Source organism: Anoplophora glabripennis, unplaced genomic scaffold (assembly GCF_000390285.2).
Source record: "Anoplophora glabripennis isolate ALB-LARVAE unplaced genomic scaffold, Agla_2.0 scaffold373, whole genome shotgun sequence".
NCBI classification, from domain to species: Eukaryota; Metazoa; Arthropoda; class Insecta; order Coleoptera; family Cerambycidae; genus Anoplophora; species Anoplophora glabripennis.
This window is the reverse complement of record NW_019417316.1, coordinates 40570-63839: the sequence shown is the minus strand read 5'-3', so window position 1 is coordinate 63839 and position 23270 is coordinate 40570. Positions and strand designations below refer to the sequence as shown.

General features: G+C 31.7%; 4 protein-coding genes across 4 annotated transcripts in view; 2 read left to right on the top strand and 2 right to left on the bottom strand.

The window, feature by feature from the left end:
* LOC108908932 (armadillo repeat-containing protein gudu) overlaps positions 1-1140 on the bottom strand; it is a 12477-nt gene extending 11337 nt beyond the window's left edge. Inside the window, exons 1-2 of the mRNA XM_018713122.2 lie at positions 1028-1140; positions 725-905 (exon numbers count right to left, since the gene is read on the bottom strand). Coding sequence (XP_018568638.2) covers positions 725-905; positions 1028-1140 — 294 coding nt within the window. The remainder of the gene's footprint in view (positions 1-724; positions 906-1027) is intronic.
* Positions 1-11502, top strand: part of LOC108908952 (SEC14-like protein 2) — a 28928-nt gene extending 17426 nt beyond the window's left edge. Inside the window, exons 2-10 of the mRNA XM_018713145.2 lie at positions 3099-3168; positions 5757-5800; positions 6399-6519; positions 6590-6781; positions 6848-6928; positions 6983-7182; positions 7269-7423; positions 8044-8195; positions 10820-11502. Of these exons, the coding sequence (XP_018568661.1) occupies positions 5789-5800; positions 6399-6519; positions 6590-6781; positions 6848-6928; positions 6983-7182; positions 7269-7423; positions 8044-8195; positions 10820-11004 (1098 nt within the window). The 5' untranslated portion in view covers positions 3099-3168; positions 5757-5788 and the 3' untranslated portion in view covers positions 11005-11502. The remainder of the gene's footprint in view (positions 1-3098; positions 3169-5756; positions 5801-6398; positions 6520-6589; positions 6782-6847; positions 6929-6982; positions 7183-7268; positions 7424-8043; positions 8196-10819) is intronic.
* A 44-nt stretch (positions 11503-11546) lies between these two features.
* Positions 11547-12683, bottom strand: LOC108908954 (thioredoxin domain-containing protein 17). Its single transcript, XM_018713150.2, has 3 exons — positions 12308-12683; positions 11953-12034; positions 11547-11796 (listed from the first exon to the last, which is right to left on the bottom strand). Exons 1-3 carry the CDS (start codon positions 12450-12452, stop codon positions 11643-11645), a joined length of 381 nt encoding a protein of 126 aa, XP_018568666.1. The 5' UTR covers positions 12453-12683; the 3' UTR covers positions 11547-11642.
* Positions 12684-14585: 1902 nt separating this feature from the next.
* LOC108908942 lies at positions 14586-23270 on the top strand. The gene is made up of 4 exons (XM_018713134.2): positions 14586-14728; positions 17233-17763; positions 22341-22786; positions 22841-23270. Exons 1-4 carry the CDS (start codon positions 14668-14670, stop codon positions 23141-23143), a joined length of 1341 nt encoding a protein of 446 aa, XP_018568650.1. The 5' UTR covers positions 14586-14667; the 3' UTR covers positions 23144-23270.

Here is a 23270-nt window from a genome sequence, read left to right as displayed (position 1 = left end):
TGGTTTTCCCTGCAAAGTGAAAAAACTCTTTTCCTCACTTACTTGTTTAAATAGAAAAGTTAGCTAATAAAAGTTTTTGACTCACGAGACGAGAGATGTCTTGTATTATGTTCCTTTAGACAATTTTATAATAATCTAGCCGATAGGACTTTTTTCGAGTAAAAATTTAATTTGCTTGGTCTATGTTTATTTATTTACTTATTAGAATTTTAGTATAATTTATCGTTAGTAATTTCAGCTATAAAAGTGATAGATTATTTTACTATTTGTTTAGAGAAATATATATAATTTTTTATATGTCCTTCTATGCCATAATCCTTGCCTTATCCCCTATCCCGGCAAGAAATCACTGTGATGACATCCTCGTTTGTTCTTGTTGAACTATTAGGTATACTTTTGGAATAACTAATATAATTTTCAGGTATATTTATATTAACTATCTTCATAATTCTTAAGTTTTTACACTTTCAAAAGTAAATAGACTAACGTAGATTGCAATTATTATATGATATTAAGTTACATGAGAGAAAAAAAATTTCGCCCACCCATCTCAAAAAGTCACGAGCCGCCACTGATATGGTATACGATCTATGTATACAACCAATGACTTCACTCATCAGTTTATAGCCATAAGTAGTTTGTACTTTAGCGACCTTGGCATAAAACCTATAATTTTTTGATATTTTGCCTCTGACTGCAGTTTTGGGATAAACCTGTATTTTACCTGGATGGCCATTTGGTTGTGTTCTGTAGTTAAGTCATGATCTTTCAGGCAACAAAGGGCTACGATCGTGGCGGTTTGGTTGCCAGTTTTCATATATTTGATCAATTTCTGAATGTGCCAGAACTCTGGAGGAATATCAATTTTTGGTTTTTCTGCCTTTCTTTCATCCTCCGAAGATGAACTGAAAAAACGATTTTATAACCTTATAACCAAAAATTAAGCATTTGAAATTATCCATTTTTGAATACCATTCTTTGCTAGGAAAATTCGTTTGGTTGGGTATTTTCACCAGCATAATCTTACCCTGGTACCGTGGAATCTTCACTGTCTGAGTGCTCTTCCACTATGACCTCTCGTAGGCCGCATTTGGCGCTGTCATCAACCGCGTCTTCTTCGTCGTAGGCATCTGTCCTCATCTTAAAAGGTTTTCTTTGGTGCGTTGGTATGTTAAACCTGGAGACAACGTTTTTTTTAGTCAAATCTGTCAGAAAGACGAGAAACTGAATAAAATCAAAAGTTTGACAGGTTACTAAGAAACAAATAATATACACGGTGGTGTTTCGCATAAGAACCATAGACCATATAAACTACTACGATAAGAACAGGGGTATGTAGGGAAACCCAGAATATATTGATTTAATTCCCTCCGTGTACCAAATTTGGTTTTTCTAAGTTCAAGTAGAACTGAGATATTGATTTTTTTTCGAAATTTGAAACCCTCTTTCAAGGCCTATTAACGTCTCAGGGGTACAGCTTAGTGTAAAGACAAGTTGCGTTAAATCACCATATTTTGGGTTTCCCTACATGCCCCTGTGTTGGTTCTTATGCGAAACACCCTGTGTAATATAATAACCGGAATAGAAAAGAATTCTTTATAGCTGCCAAGCATCTTAAGTAAATATAGTCATGAAAAATAGTATAATCAAATTGTACTAATGAAAAAACACATAGTTGCCAGTTGCCACATTGAAATTGTTATATAAATAATATTTCTGTCTTGGAAGTTTTTTTTGTTTATTTTTTATTCTGTATCTAAATCTATATACTTAATTATAATTATTTTTTTTTGAAAAATAAAATACGTACATTAGGGTGGCCCAAAAAACAAATATTTTTGTTTCGTGTCTTGTGAAAATATGTTAGTTTATCATGTTTTAAGAGCCCCTTCAAAAAAAATTAAAATTAAAAAATTTCCAAAATTGTCAAAAGTTGAATTTTGAAAATAATTTTTTTTCTCGTTTTTTTAACATTTTCTAGGTTGAAAAAATCTCGATTTTGAAAATTTCAAATCGATATTTTAATTTCTAAAGGTCACTCATAATTATTTTAACTTTCAAAGTAGTGTAAGTACCTAAAATGTCTTCGAGTGACCTCTACAAATAAATATCAACGAACTAATAATTTGTTTTATTGAATCTGATGAACAAAAGAATAGAAATAAATCACGAGACACTTAAAAAATTCTCGAGGCAAAATTTACTACCGCACCGAGTATCAAATATTTATATTATTATTATTATTATTATTTTTAAATTTAAGTGTCGTGATTTATTTCTATTCTTTTGTTCATCAAATTCAATAAAAAAAAAATGATTAGTTCGTTGATATTTATTTTTAGAGGTCGCTCGAAAACATTTTAGGTACACTACTTTTAAAGTTAAAATAATTATGAGTGACCTTTAGAAATTAAAATATCGATTTGAAATTTTCAGAATCGAGAATTTTTTCAACCTAGAAAATGATAAAATAAAGAGAAAAAAAATTAAAAAAAAATCAATTTTTGACGATCTTGGAAATTTTTAAAAATCTTGAGCGGAGCGGCCTCTAAAAAAAATTTTTTTGAGCTGATTTTTTGAGGGGGCTCTTAAAACACGATAAACTAACATATTTTCACAAGAGACACAAAAAAAATATTCGTTTTTTTGGGCCACGCTAACGTACACATAACTAATCAATTTTTAAAAGTAATTTATGAAGGCAAAATGTAACCTGTTACATCCATTGTAATGAATCCTACAAAGTTTACTCCCTGTGCCAAAACGTATTCAACAGGAAGGCTATTTTTACATTTACATTGATATAAGTGAGAGTCCGTTTGGTTTCCTTTTACGTTGTGAATTTGTCACAATGAACTCTTAAGTAACCCCAAAATGTAGGTTAATAGATACTAGCGATTGTAGTTCCAGCTCCTAAATCATGTACCGTTGAATAGCCAATCTTCAAACATCTTAAAAAGAGAAAATATTGCTTGTCTATCACAAGTTGTCACGGTACAGGAAAAAACCGATAGAATTTTTTTGACGTTTAAAGAATAATTAAATGAAACACGTTTTTAAAGTACGACATCAATTTTATTTGAGACATTCTGTTCCAGTTTCGACGAAGCGTTTCCGATATTTTGCAACCCCATCATGACGATCGATTCCTTCTGCGATGGCTTAGAGGTAAACTGTTACTTTTATTAACTTGAAAATATTTCAATTTTGATTACTGTGAAGAGTATATTCACAGTCTAAACAACAACTTTTGTCAAATATATACATATTTATTTTTTGGAAGTCTCGCATTTTTGCAAGGTATTTTGTACCCATTAAAATAATGCTAACGAACTTTCCATGAATTAAAAAAATATATTTAAGCATCGAATGCGAATGTTTTATCGATTTATTCACCGCCATAAAAATTTTGGCTAGCCTAAATACTAAACACCAAACCAAAATTCCAAAATTGTCTAACAAATGCCAATGCTTATATCGAGGGGCGATCCGCTGATGTAATCTTCGTACGTTTGCCCTGGAATCTTTATGTAATCTACGTAATCTTATCTGTAATCTATGTAGTCTGTCTGTAATCTACGTAATCTTATCTGTAATCCTCGCTGTAATCTATATAATCAGCTAATGAATTTCGTCGATGTAGTCGTTATACAACGCCCCCCCCCCTTATCTCATTTTCCAAAGAATGCCACATAAACGTCGACAGAAACCTATATGGTGCGATTGGTGTGTTCCGAAGGGCAATCTGCCAAGGAAAAAACAGACGAAGATTACAAAATTTCTGAAATCTCTTGTAATGTATCTGCAGATTTCAATATCAATTCAAAAAATATTACAAATTTCATATAAATAATCAAGATTACAATATCTTTCAACCGATTACAAAACATTTCAGGAGATTTCAGAGTTATTTTAGTAGATTTCAATGATTATTTAAGATTTCAATAGGATTATTAGAAATTAAAAGAAGATTTCAAAATTTCTTAATAAGGTTTCAAGGAATACGGGAAGATTACAATAAGTTTTGAATGTCCATTTGAACAAAAATAATTGAATTAACTTCAAATGTCATTCATTTCATTCATTAACAGTAGTACTTTGATTAAGAATTTCCAGTATCAGGCATTTTTTGGGCAAAAATTGTAACATTCTGATTAAGTTTTTTGTTCGAATGAACGTTAAAAACATTTTGTCATGACAAAAATGATAATGCTATTTTGAAAGTAGGTAAGTATTTTCCCAAAAACTAATAAATAAAAAATATATTAAGCTTTTATTAATACTTGCATTTAATACTTTACTTGTATACAGTGTGTTTAAAAAGGACGCGGCAATATTTAAGGGAGTGATTGCTCAGGTCAGTATATAAAAAAAGTCTTATAAACATAGGTCCGCAAACGCTTCGTTACCGATCTACAGAATGTGAAATTTCATTAAAAAACAGTAAAAATTAAATTTCTCTAAAACGCAGCCCCTTATTATTACCTACTACAAACAACAGTAGGTATGTACCACATTTTAAAAATCAATCAAATTTGATAATTTGAATTTCTTTGTTCAATAATTTAAATTTCTCAATTAAAACAACATTGGGTTTAGGTGCGCAATAAAATATTTTTTATTTCTTTACTCAATAATGGTGTGACGTACGGTGCGTATAATCTGAGGAAAGCTTTCTTCTTCATAATTGAACAAGGAATTAAAATATTATATTTTTAGAAAAACCAGCGGGGTCCTATTTTTTTCATTAAAAATAGCTAGTCACTGGTAAGACTAAAAAATCGTTTTGTATTGCAAAGTATGCGTCTGCCATAGCTATTGACATGCCTAAAATTTCATTATAATATCAAGAGGTTTTGGAGAAATTTAATTTTTACCGTTTTTTTAATGAAATTTCAACATTCTGTAGATCGGTAACGAAGCGTTTGCGGACGTATGTTTAAAGGAACTTTTTTTTTATAAAATGATCTGGGCAATCACCCCCTTAAATATTGCCGCGTCTTTTTTAAATACACTGTATACAGGTAAAGTATTAAATACAAGTGTTAATAAAAGCTTAAAATATGTCTTATTATTTATTTTTTGGGAAAATGTTTATTTTATGTTACTTCTATTTTTTTATTTTTATTAGTTTATTGGATTATTATATTTTTATCTTTCAATAAAAATATATACTTACGTACTTTCAAAATGGCGTTATTATTTTTGTCATGACAAACAGTTTTTAACGTTCATTCGAACAAAAATGTTACAATTTTTGCGTAAAAATGATACTGGAAATTCTTAATCAAAGCACTACTGTTAATGAATGAAATGAATGACAGTTGAAGTTAATTCAATTATTTTTGTTCAAATGGACATTCAAAACTTATTGTAATCTTCCCGTATTCCTTGAAATATTATTAAGAAATTTTGAAATCTTCTTTTAATTTCGAATAATCCTATTGAAATCTTAAATAATCATTGAAATCTACTAAAATAACTCTGAAATCTCCTGAAATGTTTTGTAATCGGTTGAAAGATATTGTAATCTTGATTATTTATTTGAAATTTGTAATTTTTTTTTAATCGATATTGAAATCTGCAGATACATTACAAGAGATTTCAGAAATTTTGTAATCTTCGTACGTTTTTTCCTTAGCGGATCGCCCCTCGGCTTATATTAAAAAATATACTTAAATTTGGACGAGATAACGCTAATTTTTGACAGGTTGTTGTCTTACACTCTATATAAAATTATCGCAACTTTTTTGCAGCCAGAAGTTGGGATCCGGAAGCCGCAGAAAAAATGTTGAGACAGGTACGTAAAAATGATTTTCTAAGTACAAATAAATTGTTTATACAAACTTGGGAGATGATTTGTTAAAATGTATTATGTAAGTAATAAATAAGCATTTTCAATCAAAATTGTTAAAACTTATGAAGAATCTCTGGAAGTTTCACCGTCATAAATATTTACATAAAATAGGTGAATGTTTGCAGTCGTAAATAGCGTGTCACAGACTTTTTATCTTGTTTTTTTTTTTTTTTTTTTTTGTAATAATTACTTCTACATTAATTTTCATTGCGGAAACATGTCTTTTATTGTGATCATTACATATTAGAAAAAAAATGTTTAAGAACTAATTTGAAACGTTTTGGAGATTAGAGAAGGTACAAAGTAACAGTTATTTTAATGTAAGTGTTAATAAATAGTTAATTGTTTAAAGTTTTCTTTATTCGAATTATAATTATTTTATTTGACCAGTGACTATAGTCAGTATTGATTGAAATTTCATTTTAGTCACAAAAAAACATCGTATGCTATCATGACATGGTCCCTATTTAAATTTAAATATTTTTTGAATGCCCTGCATTACAATTATTTTCGGTTGTTCATTGAACAATTTATTATTTAGTCCATGAAATGGAGGCATCAGTGGGAGGTGGACACTGGACTGAAGGAATGGACACCACCAGAAGTGCTGCTTTTATATCATCCCAGTGGTACATCTGGGCTCGACAGAGACGGCGCACCTGGTAAATAATTGCGAAATATATGATTTATTATTATTTGTTGTTTCAAGATACTCATGTTGGTTTTTTTTAGTAATTGTAGTTCCATTTTCTGGCTTCGACGTTGTCGGTCTCATACATTCTGCGACAAGACAGGACCTGATCAGGATGACCATAAAGGTATTAGAGGAAAATATGTCATTGGCTGCCGAAAGTGGAGAAAACCAGGTTGTGGTTATTTTCGACATGGACGGATTTAATTTGCGTCAATATGCTTGGAGGCCAGGTAGTTTTGCACTCATTCTCATTTGTTATAAATTCAATTTAAAAAATCACATCGTATTTATTTTAGCTGCGGAACTTGTGATATCCTTGATACAGATGTACGAAGCAAATTACCCAGAGATCCTAAAAGCTTGTTACATCATAAACGGTAATTTTAATTAATCTATACGGCCGTTGATGACTGAGTTGTAATTTGTTGCAGCCCCAAGAGTATTCGCCATAGCTTTCAACGTTGTCAAGAAATTTCTGAACGAATACACGTTGGGGAAGATTCAAATATTCAAAAGCGACCCGAAAAAATGGAAACCTGCGGTTTTATCAAATATTACGCCGGAGAATTTGCCGAAACACTACGGTGGGGCGCTGGTTGATCCCGATGGCAATCCGAGATATTCTACAAAGGTATCACTTTCGATTGTGCATAATTAATTTCTTCCGGAGTACCGCTACAATTTCAAAGTTATATTTTAACATGTGTTACATTTTAGGTTAAATTGGGTGGAAAAGTGCCGAAATCCTATTACACGAAAAAGTTGGAAGTTCCCGAAAATGGACCTAAGAAGGAATACACTGTGGCTGTGATAAAAAAAGGTCGAACATTAACTTTGGATTTTATTGTTGCCGAAGAAGGATGTTTTCTCAGGCAAGTGCACATTTCTTATTACTATTTTGATGTACAGAGTGTTTCCAATTTCATAATCCAAGCATTGCCTAGTGATAAAACATTTCTAGATCCACGAGTCGGAAAAGCTAAGTTTCCAAGGTAAAGGTGTTGAAGTTAATATTCGTTTTCAAAACAGCAGTTTAGTAGCGATGGAAAAAAAACAAAAAAAAATATCACGAGATGTAGTTTCAAGAATTATTCAAGTCTTATCGTGTTATCTTGCGGGTAGTCGCCAGTAGAGGCGTTTAAAATATAGATTTTACGCGATAATAAAAAAAAAAATAAAACAAATGGTATAAGTTGGATATTCTTAGACTTCATAGAATAAAAAATAGTACCTGCCCTAAATAAATCAAGCAAAAACCAAAACATTCGCAGTTAAAGAAAATTGCTTCAATCGGGGACAGCGTACTTTATTACTCAATTTTTTTGTTTCAATTATGTAAAACATTTCACTTACCTGTTGAAGGCAATACCCCTCCTGATTGTCCCAACAAAAGTAACACACGATGATACTAAAAAAAAGAACAGAAAAGCAGCCCCTCACAATACAATATTCGCAGTAGGTAATTTTTTAAAATTTACTGGGACGTTTTTAGATGGGATTTTCGTACAGAGGGTCACGACATCCGCTTCGGCGTCACTCTGAAGGACGAACAAGGGGAGGAGAGCCCCGTGGTGCGCCATAGGAGGGTGGCGGCGCACCAGATCGACGAAAGCGGCGTCGTGGCGTGCCAGGCACCGGCCACGTGTAAGTTCTTATGTAGGGCAGGGAGTATAGGTGAAAGGTACTGGGTGTTCCAATTTTCCGTGTACATGGAGCTAACAGTGATATCAGATGCCAGATTTTAAGCAAAAATTCCTTAGTAGTTAACATTATAACCCCCTTTTTTCTATTTAGGAAAAAATGGTAAAGGTCAATGTTCTATCTAGGAAATTTTCTTGCAATTTCAATGATATATAAAAAACAATTGATTCCTGTATTTCTATCCAAAGTTGCTTCGTTTAGCCACTAGAGGTAGTCAAAGTGGCAAACAGTTATATAGTTTTATTACAAATAGCTACGACGTTTCGCCCGATTTTAATGAAATTTGCTAAAATCATTGATTCACTATAGCAAGAGTTATTTATGATGTAGTTGCGCCAAAGACTTTAAAATAAGTCATACTCTAAAATTTGTTATTGGTGTATTATATGTATATAGAAATTGTGGCGTAGCATCAGTTTGGTTCTTCTCGTCGTTTATTTATGGGAAAATAAGATTTTGTTTCATTTCGCTGGCTTTTGAATTACTTATTTTTTTTATTAAATGCCATCATACTTGTGAAATAAGTTAGTTATATTCATTTAAAAATAACAAAAGTGATTCATAAATCATATATTTTTTAAGTTATTTTCTCTGTTGTAAATCTTTTTTACTTCTGTTTTTCTTGTACGTAATTAATTATTTTATTAATCTAATTTAACTGTCGTCAGAAATTTTATTTATATTCACTTCAGAAACTTGTTATCAAATATCTTCCTAGCAAACTATTGGAAATTATCATCATTTTCAGTAATACATAATTTAGTAAAAAAAATAACTCATTTCAGATTTTCCTCAATTTATAAATACATTTCTCTCTAATTTCGTGTTCCTCAACAATAATTGCCGTTTTTCAAATTTGATAAAGTTATAACTTACAGAATGGAAAATGCCCTAAATAACCACAACTTTTTTTATTGAATTGTGTTATTGCAAATGGTGCACGTTTCCGATAATTTTTGTAATGAACATTCGATTACACATTTAATTATTTTTAATGTACAATGCATATCCTCATTTTCTTTATTAATAAATCAAATATTTGATGATTATTTACAAAAATGCATGTGGAGATTAATAAAATGAATAAATTAAATGAAAACTATTAGGAATACAAAAAATATAAGCAACTAAAAAATAAACTTATTTTTGTTATGAGAGCTTGTTGTGATAGTACTTACCACTTTTTTAACAATATGTATTTTATTATTAGCATTCGCATTTTTGTTTTAAAGGTAAGAAGCTAATTCAAAGGCAATTTTTTTAAATTCCTATGAAATGAAATCAAACAGTGTTTTTAGATAGGTACCAAAAAATCTAGATATGCAAGAATATATTTTGGTATCGAATAACATTGACTACATTGATAGAATTTTTTGAAAAATTTAAAAATGCAAGAGCTAATAAAAATATACTACATATACAAAGTGTGTCACGAAAAGGATTATCTCAAAAAGTAGTCAGAATTGAAATCTGAAAATTTGTATACAGGGGTTTAACAAAAAGATCAATTCAATGTGTCAACTTCCTCGCACTTCCGGTTATACCTGTTATTTCAAATGAAATGTAGGTATATTTATGCATTTTTTAATTCTACGGCAAATTCTATAGTTCTATACTATTTTCATATAAGGTACTATGGGCAAAAATGTGCCAGTTTTCAAGTTATTATTAATATTCGAAAAAAATTGAGAGATGTAAGTTATTTTTAAAAATAGAATAACTCCGACATTTTGCTTTATTGTTTTAATGAAATTTGGCATGAATAATTTAAAAGCAATGGAATTCAACTAGTTTATGTCAAATTTGCAAAAATTCGTACAGAATGTTTAAAAACGTGTCCAATATTGCGACGTTGAAGTTGAATTTACTCAAAAATTTCAAATGGTACACCCTGTATATTGTTACATTAGTGGACGCAGAATTAAAATTACTTTAAAATGTTACTATGGTTCCCTATACCCAAAGTTAGCATTTCTTGTGTAAATTGGAAATTATTGGTTTCAACACAGAAAAATGTAAAAATATTGAAATCTAGTTACAACACTGTATGTGGCGCCCTCTAACATTAAACACTCTATATCTCAATAATCAAGCCGTTGCGACTCATGTTCATATGAACTTTTTATCTTAAAACTAACTAGTCACAGATTCACCCTTTAAAGTTTGTACAAGAACTTAATAAACATCCTGTATGTAATTTTATTCTATAAATATTTAATTCTATTTGCTAGTTTGTAATTGTAATATTTTCCTATCGTGGCTATTCCTGCATGTTGGTCTTTGCCAAAAATGATGTTAGAACAACAAGAATATCTTTAAAATAAAGTAAAAAAAGACTTATTACACCAAATTTAATTTAAATTTAGACCATGCTTTGGTCATTCGGAAAAAACAATTAAAAATTATGGCAACTTTTAAACGAAGCAAGTTTGGACAGAGGTACATCTAATTTCTCACCCATTTAACCTCCAGAATCCGGAATATCGAGGCACCCTGTGTATTTTGTTTATAAGTTGAGCGAATGTTTCTCAAGCGACGCCCAAAGATACCAAAACTCCTTATTTCAGATACCGTAATCTTCGACAACTCCTATAGCTTGATGAGGAGTAAAAAGGTTCACTACTGCGTTTACGTCACGCTGCCTTTGAATAAGCTGAACATATTACCAACCGACGAGGACCTTCAGAATTCTAATCAAATTAACGAAAAGAACGAAGCTGCTAGTCAAAAAAGCAGCGATACCAGTTTGTAGCCCGGGGGTGGTTCACCCTAGCAGCTTTAGGATAGTAATTTGCTCGAGGAGTTCATCGTATAAGCTTCTAGTCTGTAATTTTTTATATTTGTACAGAAAAAGTGTGGATGTGATTTTTATATCGTTGTGTTCATATCGCATTGTTTAAATTGGTGATCAGATTCATTGTATATTTTATTTCATTTTTTTAAACTCATTTCTCGGTGATTTAAATATTTTTAGTTTTCTTGTTGTTTTTCTGGATTTTAGATCTACTTGCGGTGAAAAGATCTACCTATGTACGTAATTCTTGACGTTTCGTCAATTTTTTTTGAGATCCCCAGGAACTTACAAGAATATTTTATTATAAAACAATATGTTGTTTAGTTATCCCAGTACAAATTCATCAAATTTAGTTAAAAAAATTAGAAATCAGAATATACTATACCTATTTTATAATAAAATTTTATCGTAGGGTCCTGGGGATGATGTCGAAATAAATGAATAAAACGTCTGCGATTAAATAAATTGTTTTTTCCCCACAAAACCCAGTAAAACAAGAATAATAAACATAAATTTATAGGTAAATGCATATATATATGCAACAGGTATTTACTGAAAAGTACTTCAACAGAATATTTGGTAAAACGGAATGTAAATTAATCCTCTTCGGAGAACAACATATTAACTAACTCGGGCTTCTCGCACTGTTCACCTTCTAATCTTTGGGGGCACTTCCATCTAACTATGGTCGGAAGAACCATCAGCTTTGTTTTTGGGTCTTTTCTAAACGGGCAGTTTGGATCTTTCCATCTAAAACATATACGATTGTGCTTTGTCATACAAAATGAGCTTCCGTTTGCAAAGATACTATAGTTTGTTCGATGAAACATTTGCCTTTTTTAAATTGGAATTAACTCTTGGTAAGTAAACTTATTGAAGAATAAATTTTGTATGAAAGCTACATACGTTGGACGATCGCCGACTTCTACATAAACAAAATGTGAATTGGGATCAGCTTTTTCTAATTCCTGTTGTATGACGGGCTTTGCTGGAAAGTAATTCAAAGATAAGTATGATAATTAGAATTGTACATCTAATTTTTTAAAATAAAATAATTTTAAAAAGAAAGTGACATTTACCAAAATTATATTTTAATATTTTTTAAATACCATGTTGCCAATGAATGACAGTTTGTAGAAAATTTAAATTATTTTTAGTTTTGTCAGTTGAGCAGAAAATTCGTTTTTTCTATACTCCATCTGATATACTTGATGTCATGTTCTCAAAAATAACAAAATAAACAACATAACCTATATCTCACCTCGTTCGCAATCATCGCACCAACTCTCGCCGTTTTCTAATTTAGAACCGCAAAAATACACATGAACTACTTGGCCTTTGCTGTCAAATTTGTCAATGAACTTGCGAAAATTATCATAGCCTTCTACGTGGTGTTTTATAACCATTTTACTTATTTACTACGAAGTACAAAACAAAAATAAACGCAGAACACAGCGAACTATAACGCCCCCTTCCCCTTCACACTTGCTCAGGCTGACTTGGTATTTGGTTTTGGTCGTGTGCTGTGATACTCTTCGACAACGGATTACGTTTTAAAAATCACGATTGTATCAAGTTATAATAATTATTGTTCTTTGAATTATTATATTGGAGGCTCTGCTGGAGACTGTGATTAAGATAAAAGATATGATATCTTCAGACAATAAAATAGAATTGTGCTGTAAGCTGTATAGAATTGCTATTGTTGAATATTAGATCTTTTATTTACCTATGGCATTTATCTTAATATTTTAAGTCAGATTTACAACTAACTTATTCACAATTATATCTAATTATCTATTATCAATTAATTGCTAGATACTTTAAAATCGTAGGTACCTATATTATTTTGATATTTTCTCTTTGTAATTCTATACTTTATTAAAAGTATGGCAATAACTGAACTGGCTGTTTTTTTTATTGAACTTCATCTGATATCTGATGGACAAATTTGTTAAAAGCAATAAAGTCAAATAATAACAGTTGTTTTTCTGAAACAAAAAAAAAAACGTGTAAATTGTGGGTATTGCTTGTGAATTATCAGAGAATTGTAACGACACGCCACTGCTCACCAGAGAAAAAGCACTGAGTCAGCTTGATGTTACGCAAATGCAAAAAGGAAGATAAGCAAGCGGCAGTTGAGATGAGACACTGGTTGAATATTCATAATATAGGGCCTCTTGAGGTAGTGAAATATTATGTCTAGCCCTGTGTTTATTTATGTTAGGGTACGGGATACCGATGTGGACTATAGGGAGGGCATTCGACTCTGAGTCTTGCTAGTATTCAGTTTATACTTATACATATACCTATGTATTATTTTTATCAAAGTATTATTAAAGTAATTTAAGATTATGTGAGTTGCTAATTACGGCTTAGCCTGACCACTACAGAATTAAAAAAAAATTTTTTCCAATAAAACTACAATAACATAAAAAATATTGTTTTTGACCGAAATACGAAAAAATCTGAGACTAAAACAATTCTTATTAATAAGTAGCGTTGTCTCTTTCTATTCATCCATTCATTCGTTGCAATTGAACAAGGACAAAACACATCCAAATGACCAAATGTCAGATGTCAGTACCGAACGCCAACTATGGAATAAGTTATCAGGGTTTTCAATTTGGAGGTATTGCAGTTTGCGCTAATGTTTCGATTTCATTTATAGATTTAAGAATAAAATGTTCAAAATAAGTAAGTTGCAATAAAAGGCCATGAAGGTGATGTGTTCTAGCGATTTACGACTAAAAAGTAAGTACTACTTCAGTTTTCTATGAAATTATACATTGACTACAAAAAATTTATAAAAATACTTTCGCCTTGTCCGCAACTATACATGGCGAACCAAAAAAATGATCACTGATGTCAGTATATACAGGGTGTCCCAATTAATATCTGCCTAATTTAAACAGGCGATAGTTATTTTTTTGAGAAACACACTTGTACTGTCGTCATTTTGCTACACAGATCTGAAACTTGAAAAACAAAGGATTTTGAGATGTACATGTTTATATGACTTTTCTATTTAAAAAATAAAATTAATTATGAACGTTTATGAAAAAATAGTAAACATGTTTCGGCGTTTTCCTGTTTTAAATTTGCAAAACTAAGTTAAAAAAGTTAAAATACTGAAAGCTAAGCTTTTTGCTATACGTAGGTATCTCCCCATGTAACACCTTAACTTACTTGTGGTAGGTACCTACAAAATTGTTTTCGCATTTTTATTCTGATATGAACGAAAATTTTTTTCCTCTTTTATTGTTAAATACGTATACTTACATTCAAATTAACAATTTTTCGGAATGTAGACTGCTAAATATTAGGTATGATCTGACCTTATTTTCTTTCCATCTACTGAATTTCTACAGTGTCTGACGTAGTTTAGTAGGTACGCAATGTTTGTACAGATAATATTTTGACCAGTTTAATAAATAATTATCTGACCACAATTTTACGAGACAAATAGCTAATCGTGCCCAATATTCAGAATTAAGATAACGATTGTCAGTCAAGCCTTTGACCTTTGACATGTGCTATGTGCTCAAATACGTATAACTACACGAGATGAATGCAGCGAAGAGTTGGGTACCCGTAGATTAAAGTTAAATTAATAGAAAAATGGTGCTGGTATTGCGTTTGTGTTTTGTGCTTATCTTGGTTTGCCTTACAAAGTGCGAGGGTAAGTAATTTTTTAAAGGCTAGCATATTTTTTTTGATAAGAATAACTAAGTTTTAGGTTAGTATTTACCACAATAGAATGTAATAATGTCAATGGAATTGATTTGAATATACTTAAGTACTTTTTAATTATTTTTGATTGTTTAATTTAAAAAAAAATTACAATTCAATTATATTAGACCTTTTAAAATGTTTATTCAATTTTTGATAATAACAGTCTTTTGTCTGTAAATAAAATTTCTTGTAAATTTTGAGCGGGGGGTATGAATTTCGAGATACCAACAATTATACATATATACAGGGTCCGTTAAATAATGGGGCAAGTTTTACCGTTTGATACTGTGACGAAAATTAATGGGAAGAATTAAACAATTAAGAAAACTAAAATAAAAATATAAACAACATTTTTTGTGTAACATAAATAATTAATTCATAAAATATACCAAGAACAACTAAATATAAGAAAAACATTAATTAGTTTAAGATTATTTTCGAAACGCCCCCCCCCATTTGACTGAAGACGTGATATTCAACAAGTCACCTTTTATGCTGAAAAATCATTGAAAATTTGAAAAATGTTACTTATTTCCGCTTTACGCAGCGGTGTATTATTTATTTTTTAGAAAAGGTTTTCCAAAAAAAAAAAATTGGACACCACTATTTTTTTGTATTGACGTGAAATCGCAGCAAATGTAGGTCTCCGTTAAAACTCCTAATATCAAATTAGAAAAAAATCCCTTAACGTATCTCCGAGATATCCCTGAAAATGCGGTTATTTTTTTTCAACTTCTACACCCTGTATCTCGAAAATTAAGCGTTTATGAGCTACATTGTGCAAATATTGAGTGACAAATTGTCTCAAATAAGTGACAGGTTTTTATAATATTTTTTTGTACTAAACCTAGGTTAAAAAATACTTCCTTCAGCATGACAAACAAAATTTACTACACAGGGTGATCCCGAGGTAATAGGCCAAAATTCATGGGTAGATTTCCCCAAGTAAAAGTATTGCGATTTAGCCGAACTTACCTTAGTCCAAAAGTTGATAGTTAAAGAGATACAGGGTGTTAAATGTAAAATATTATTTTAGTTTTTTTGCATTTATTCCTTAACAAATACAAATATCTTCACAAAATTTTGAGGTTTGGAGTTCTTTGGGTAGAGGAATTGAAATCTGTTCATATTTTGGTTAAAGTTCATAGAGGGCGCTAGCTGTAGTAGATTGAATGTATTAAAAACAAACTTTTTTAAGGTATCTAATCTTTGGTATCAAATCCTTATTTTCCACCTTTTTTTACACAAAAAAGGTATACTTTATGAAAGTAGTTATCTCGCACCGCTTTCGAGATATTTGGATTTGAAACTTCCAATGCTGTTGCATTAAATTACAATTAAGTGCCTACAGGTTTTATTAATTTAGCGGTAAAGTTTCTTAAGTGGGATTTGGACTAAAATCAAATAATTGACGTCTTCCACTTGTCTTATTGCTGTCATTTGTATGCTAATTTTTATTAAGTATTATTCGTACCTAATTAAAATTACATCTTAGCTCACAATTTAAATTGTAGACTTAGTATACATAAATGTGAGATAGAATGCCGAGATTTTCGTCTTTGGAGTTGCATGAAACCAGTTGTCTACGGAGAAACTATAAACACCTGAGAAGAACTTTAGCAGCAGGTTTTAAATGCTGCAAAGTCATTTCGCGTTAAGGATTTATACTTTAAAATAAGACAATCTTTTAATAAGCGTGCTGATAAATGTATTGAAGTTGGAAGTGGACATTTTGAGGAATTATTGTCAAAAAGGCATATTTTTTACTAATGTTTACTATTTTACTGTTTATTACAATTTTTAATTCTAAATAAGGCCTTGTTTTCGACATTTCTAAATTATTTTAATTATTTCAACTACTCGCATTGGAAGTTGCAAAGCCATATATCTCGGAAACGGTGCGAGACAGCTACTTTCATAAAGTTTACCTTTTTTGTGTAAAAAAGGTTGGAAAATAATTGATACCAAAGATGCGATACCTTAAAGTACAAAAGAGTTATGTCGTTTTCAACACATTCAATCTGTGGCAGCTGGCGCCCTCTATGAACTATAACCAAAATATGAACAAATTTCAATTCCTCTACCCAAAAAACCCCAAACCCCAAAATTTTGTGTAGCTATTTGCATTTATTAATATTTTTTGGCATAAAATGATCGAAAACAAAAAAATTTACGAAATATGTCACATATTTTAATCTTATCTTAACCAAATTGAAAAAAAAATACAATTTTGAAATATGGGAAAATAATAACTCTTACTAAAAATTTACAACTTGTTTTATTTACTGACAAAAGGCTGTTACTCCAGACTGTTTATTTGAAAATTACACCGCTTTATTTTTTTCTGTAATGCCACTTGCTTGTTATCGTAGTATGCTTTACGTACCACCCTGTATTTGAATTCTCTAATAAGAACAGGACTTTGAATGTAATTCCTGTGTTTCTCGAAAGATGCCCCACCGCAAGCAGCTCACCCCTCGGCCTCCGACCCTTCGGGGTTGCACAACGTCACCCACCAAACCGAAAAGAAGTTCAGCGAAACCGTCCTGTCTATGCTGGACCATTTCAAGCAACCGGACCCGGTGGGTCTACCAGGAGCGCCCATACCCGACCCCATGGACATACCCAATATGAAACACTCGTTCTCGGTGGGCAAAATGACTTTTTTTAACGTGAAACTCTACGGCTTGAAGAATTTTCGCATCGACCACATAAACGCAGACCTGTCGGCTATGAAAGTAGAAGCGGCTCTGACCATCGAGAAGCTCGACGTCATTGGGAATTACACCTTAAGTGCTTTCTTCTCGAAGTCCAAGGGTCCGTTCACTGTAGTGTTGACGAAGGTGTACGTTGTCGCTATCGCAAGTCTCGAGGTCGAGAGGAAAGGGCAGTTGGAGGCACAAGAGATGGATATGGACATCAAGTTCAAGGATATTTCCATGGATTTCAAGGGGTTGGGTTTCTTTGCCAACATGTTTCAAGGTGAAAATTGTTTTTTTTTTTTTTTTTGGTTATGCGTGGTGTCCAGAATTAACCTGCGATCTTTAGTGTAGCACATTCTACGACTGAAGTAAGGAAAAAGGTAAAACAATTCGACATACTATGCTGTCCAAAAAGTAAGGTGGATGTGTTTAAAAATTAAAAAATTTTATTTATGCTACCAAATCAATTTCGTCGCCTTCAAAGTAATTTCCATCCACGATACAATGCAACGTTTTTCCTAACTCTCGAAACAGTCTGAAAAGTCCTTTTCCGGTATAGCCTTCGATGTTTTCGTCAATTTCCTTCGAATCGAGTCGAAACGGTATCCACGGAGTGGTGGTTTCAGTTTAGGGAATAACCAAAAGTCACTCGGTGCTAAATCAGGCGAATACGGTGGTTGCATAACGATATGAGTCGAATTATCGATGCTGTGTGAGTCGGTGCATTATCATGATGCAAAAACCAAAAGTTGTCTGTCCGTAATTCTGGCCTTTTGCGGCGAATAGTATCATGTAAACGACACATAACATCTAATAATATTCCTTGTTAACAGTTTGGACGGTTGGTTGGGAGAAATTTTTCTTTAAAGTCTTTGTACCACTTGTAAACATTTTTTTGCGACAACCTCATCACTAAAGGCATTCTGTAACATGCTCAAAGTTTCCGCGGCAGAATATTCATTTCGTAAACAAAACTGCAACTTCTTTGCTCAACAAAATCAGACCTAGTGAAAATCGATAAACTCGCTTTCGTATGTTTACTAAAACATGAGTAGCTCTGCAGCAATTGAATATATCGACTTGAAACTCTGCATAGATATCAAGGACAGTACTACCAACACCAACCTAGAAAAAAATAATTGTATGTTTCATTTATTAAAGATTTATTACCAAATTTTGATCATAAGTAAGATAACAGTTGTTAAAAATTGCTCCAAAAATAGCAATTTTACAGTAAAAAAGAAGATTCGTATCATATCGATAGGTTGTAATTAAACTGGATAGGCCAGGAAAATAAGCTGGGAAATGACCATTTCGCGACTTTTTGTTTCGGCAAGCTGAATTTATCACTATAGATGCTAAATATTATGTACAATAACATATTAGTTTCCACAGTCATAAAAATGGGGGGAAGATTGTTTATATGCTGGTTAATTGTATAATTTTTACGTAAATTCACATTTTTCGCTTATAACTTTTTTCCATTCATTTCCACGAGAAAACATTACAGTACTTTTTTTCGTCTTCAAAAGACCTTCAAAACTAGCCCTCGAGCGTCAGAAAATATTGATTAGATTAAAAGTTATAAACAGAAGAAGTTTATTTATGACTTGAATGAAACATTTATAAACTGCGTTATTATTACCAGAACGTTTTAGCATCGCATACTCGCATTCCTTATCACTGTCTAATTACTCACACGAAATCTGGAATCGGTAAGTTGAATAGTTTATAAGCCTATGGCCTTATAAACAAATTAACCTAATTATTAGTCTGGACGATCCCGAGCACTTTCCACAACCGTACTGATTTTTTTCTTGGTAGATTTCATAATAATACATTGAAATCTATAATTTTTTTTTTATTTAAATTTCAATTTTGCAACCTGGATTTTTTTTTAGTCTTAGTTGCAAAATGATGTATACGACGCACGAGGGTGATAGTTATACAGGGTGTTTCATTATCAATGGGAAAATCGAAAGCTGAAGATACTACACGTGAAATGGTGACCATTGGCGCAAACATGCCTTATCCGAAAGTTGATAGTTTCGGAAATACAAGGTGTTGAAAGTTAAAATTTTAAATTGTTTCTTTAATCTTTCTGATTTAAGGGATTAAATCTTTTTTATTTGTAAATTATTATGAGGAAGGATCATTTTTATAAAAACTCCTATTTGTGCCCAATATACACGAGTATTAAAAAAAGTTACTATTTCTTGATTTTATTTGTATAATCGTAGTTATGTCAATTTTTTTGAAAAAATTTAGTGTTCCTACACAATATTAATGAATAGTTATTGGTTATGTTGATTAAACATTATCTTATTGTTTTATAGTTTTCTTTATTTTGATTTGTGATCCTTCTTTTTGAAATTTTTTTTTTATTTTTTTTATAATAAATATCGTAACTCGTTTTACATACCTAATATTGTTATTTCAAATTTAAAATTTTTTCACGCAACGTCTTAAAACGTTATTTTTTAACAATTTTTATTCAAAACCTAATATGTAGTAATACCTATCCCGTTCCAAACTTAATTGTTTATCTCTAACAGTTTCGAAGATATTTCGAAAATCTACACTTTATTCAGTCAAGGGTCTGTAGCAGTTAGACCAGGAAATTTAGCCTGAAAATGACTATTTCTGGCATAATGCTCATAAGTGCCTGATTTTTTGTGAGAAGGTAGAAAAAGTGGTATATAACAACATATCTTTACCCGTACAAAATCAAAAAATACCATTTTTGTTTATAAGCCATAGAAACTATGATTTTAGTGAAATTTCACGTTTTTAGCTTATAACTTTTGTCCGGACGATTTTACCGCAAAAAAGTAAAATTCTTTTTTGTTTGTCTTTTCAAGACGAACAAAACGAACCCACGTACGAAAAAAAATATTGATCCAATCAAAAATTATTAATAAAAAACATTAATTTTTTGCAATTTAAATAAAACCCGTATTCGCGCTAAATTTTTTATTGGTATATTTCACTATAGGCTATCGGATCCCATTGTTATTTTTCAAAAAAATTCTATTTTGCCACCTAGGGAATTTATTTTGTAAATTTGCTTAGTTGCAAAATGAAATATTTACTATATTTTAATACTTATGCGTTATTTCATTACATACATCGATAGAGCTTTCAAAGTTCTTTATTTAAAAAAAAAATCGTCAAGATTCGTTAATAAACAAAGGACCTACGGGCAGTCAAAGTTGACGGTCTATTGTTTAAACATTTAGATGAGTATCGAAAAAAAAATATATGGCCGTGAGCGGAAGACGTAGCACTGTCTTTCAATAAAATATCAAGTTTACGGGGGCGTGCTAAGTAACTTTAAATAATTGTTTAAAATCGGCCAAGCAATCGAAAATCCAATAGCTCACGCGCGGCGGCGGAGTGGGGGAAGCGATCGAGACGCATCTTCACTACCGAAAAAAACTGTTCGCGCGTCTTCAAAATCAACAGGGCGCAACTGTGACATCGCTTTTCTCGATAACTATTTATGATAAATGACTCATTTTTTTTAAATTTAGTACTACGCGGCGAAAGGAATCTATTTATGCCGCTTAAAATAACAAATTTTGATAAATACAACCGTCAAAAGCGCATTAATAAAATATGCATATTTCTTTGCTACTTATTATGAGATTATTTATATTAAGAATTTGATGAAAATGATAATGCAATTACCTGTTGATATCAACAGTTATTTTTAATGAACAATTGCAATTATTAATTGTTATAAAAACTTAAAAAAATATATATCATGTATAAACACTATATATTATACGAAAACCATTGCTTAAAAAGATTATTTGTTGTATTTTCGACATTGACATTAACAATATCCGCGAATATTTAAGTAATGTCAGTGCAAAGCATTGTTGCCACTTGCTCTGTCGACTAGCTAAATCAAAGAGTGATAGCAGGTAAGTTTCGTAGGTCAAGAGCATAGTTGCCACTTCTACTTTTGGTTACAAAGCGAAGGAACTAAGGACTTTGACTGCCCGTAGCTCCTTTGTTTATTAACGAATCTTGACGATTTTTTTTTAAATAAAGGTCTTTGAAAGCTCTATCGATGTATGTAATCAAATCGCGCATAAGTATTAAAATATAGTAAATATTTCATTTTGCAACTAAGCAAATTTACAAAATAAATTCCCTAGGTCGCAAAATTGAATTTTTTTGAAAAATAACAATGGGATCCGATAGCTTATAGTGAAATATACCAATAAAAAATTTAGCGCGAATACGGGTGACCCTCAAACATGTGGGGATTGATTATTAGTTAATTTGTTTATTAGGCCATAACTCGCAAAATATTCAACTTACGGTTTCCAGCTTTCGCACAGATTATTCGTCAGTAAAAATGAATAGTTGGAGATAAGCAATACACATCATTGTTATTAATAAGCTTTTTATTAATGTTTATTTAAATTGCAAAAAATTAATGTTTTTTATTAATAATTTTTGACTGGATCAATATTTTTTTTCGTACGTGGGTTCGTTCTGTTCGTCTTGAAAAGGTAAACAAAAAAGAATTTTACTTTTTTGCAGTAAAATCGTCCGGACAAAAGTTATAAGCTCAAAACGTGAAATTTCACTAAAATCACAGTTTCTATGGCTTATAAACAAAAATGGTATTATTTTGTACGGGTAAAGATATGTTGTTATATACCAATTTTTCTACCTTCTCACAAAAAATCAGGTTTTCCTGGTCTAAGTGTAGCCAACTCTAATATAAAATTTGTCACAGAATGTGCTACTAAAGTATCGCAGTCTAAATTCAGAACACCGCATAACATTTAAATGTTGTCTTGAATGCAAGTTAATTTTACATTACCGTTTCCTGCAAAGGTGTCATGAACTCTGTCGGAACCTTCGTCTTCGACAGCATAAAGCCCTTCGTCCTGAAGGAGGCCAACACTAACATCCGAAACGACGTTAACAAAGAGGTGAAGAAGTTGCCGCAGAGGTTCCCCAACTCTATATCGCCTTTCGATCAGCTGATCGCGGAACTGAGACGGAAGGTGAGGGACAAGGGCTTCGATCCTTACAAAGTGCAAGATTACAACAGCAGCGCCGGCGTTTTCGACATTTATCTCACCCACACCTGGTTGTACGGCGTGGCCTCCTTCCACAGGACGAAGGACATCAAATTCGAACTTAGAAATAAGACGGCGCATATGCTCGTCGAAGTCGGTACACAGAGATTGATGGGCACCACCAACTGGGATATTTCCTTCGTTGCTGGGATGCTGTCCAGAGCTGGGACTGCGTCGTTTACGGTTGAATACATTAGGGTAAGGTGTAACGCACCCTAATTATAATTTTAACTAACCATTTTTATGGTTTAGGTACAAGCGAACGCCAGTCAAAGCTTAGACACTAGTCAACATCCTAACCTAGACGATATCCAGGTGGAATTAGGCAATATCCAGGTCAGATTCGACGGTCTGGGCACTGTGGATTACGTCATAGAATTGGCCGTTAATGTGATTCCTAACCTTTTGCGATACCAGATAATGGACGCTTTGGAGAAGCCCATAAGATTAAAAATCCAGGAAGCCTTAGATCAGGTAAACGTGGAGAGAATCATCAAGGAGAACGCTAAGAAATTGGACAGTGGGAAGGGGTTAGAAGGTCTAGAGTTCCTTTAATTATTTTAAAATGTGAAGAAATGGATTGGTAATGATATTTATTTTTCAAATACATATTCAGCCACAATCTCTTAACACCTATTTATAAAGTGCGATGAATAAATAATAAACAGGTTTTTTAAATTTA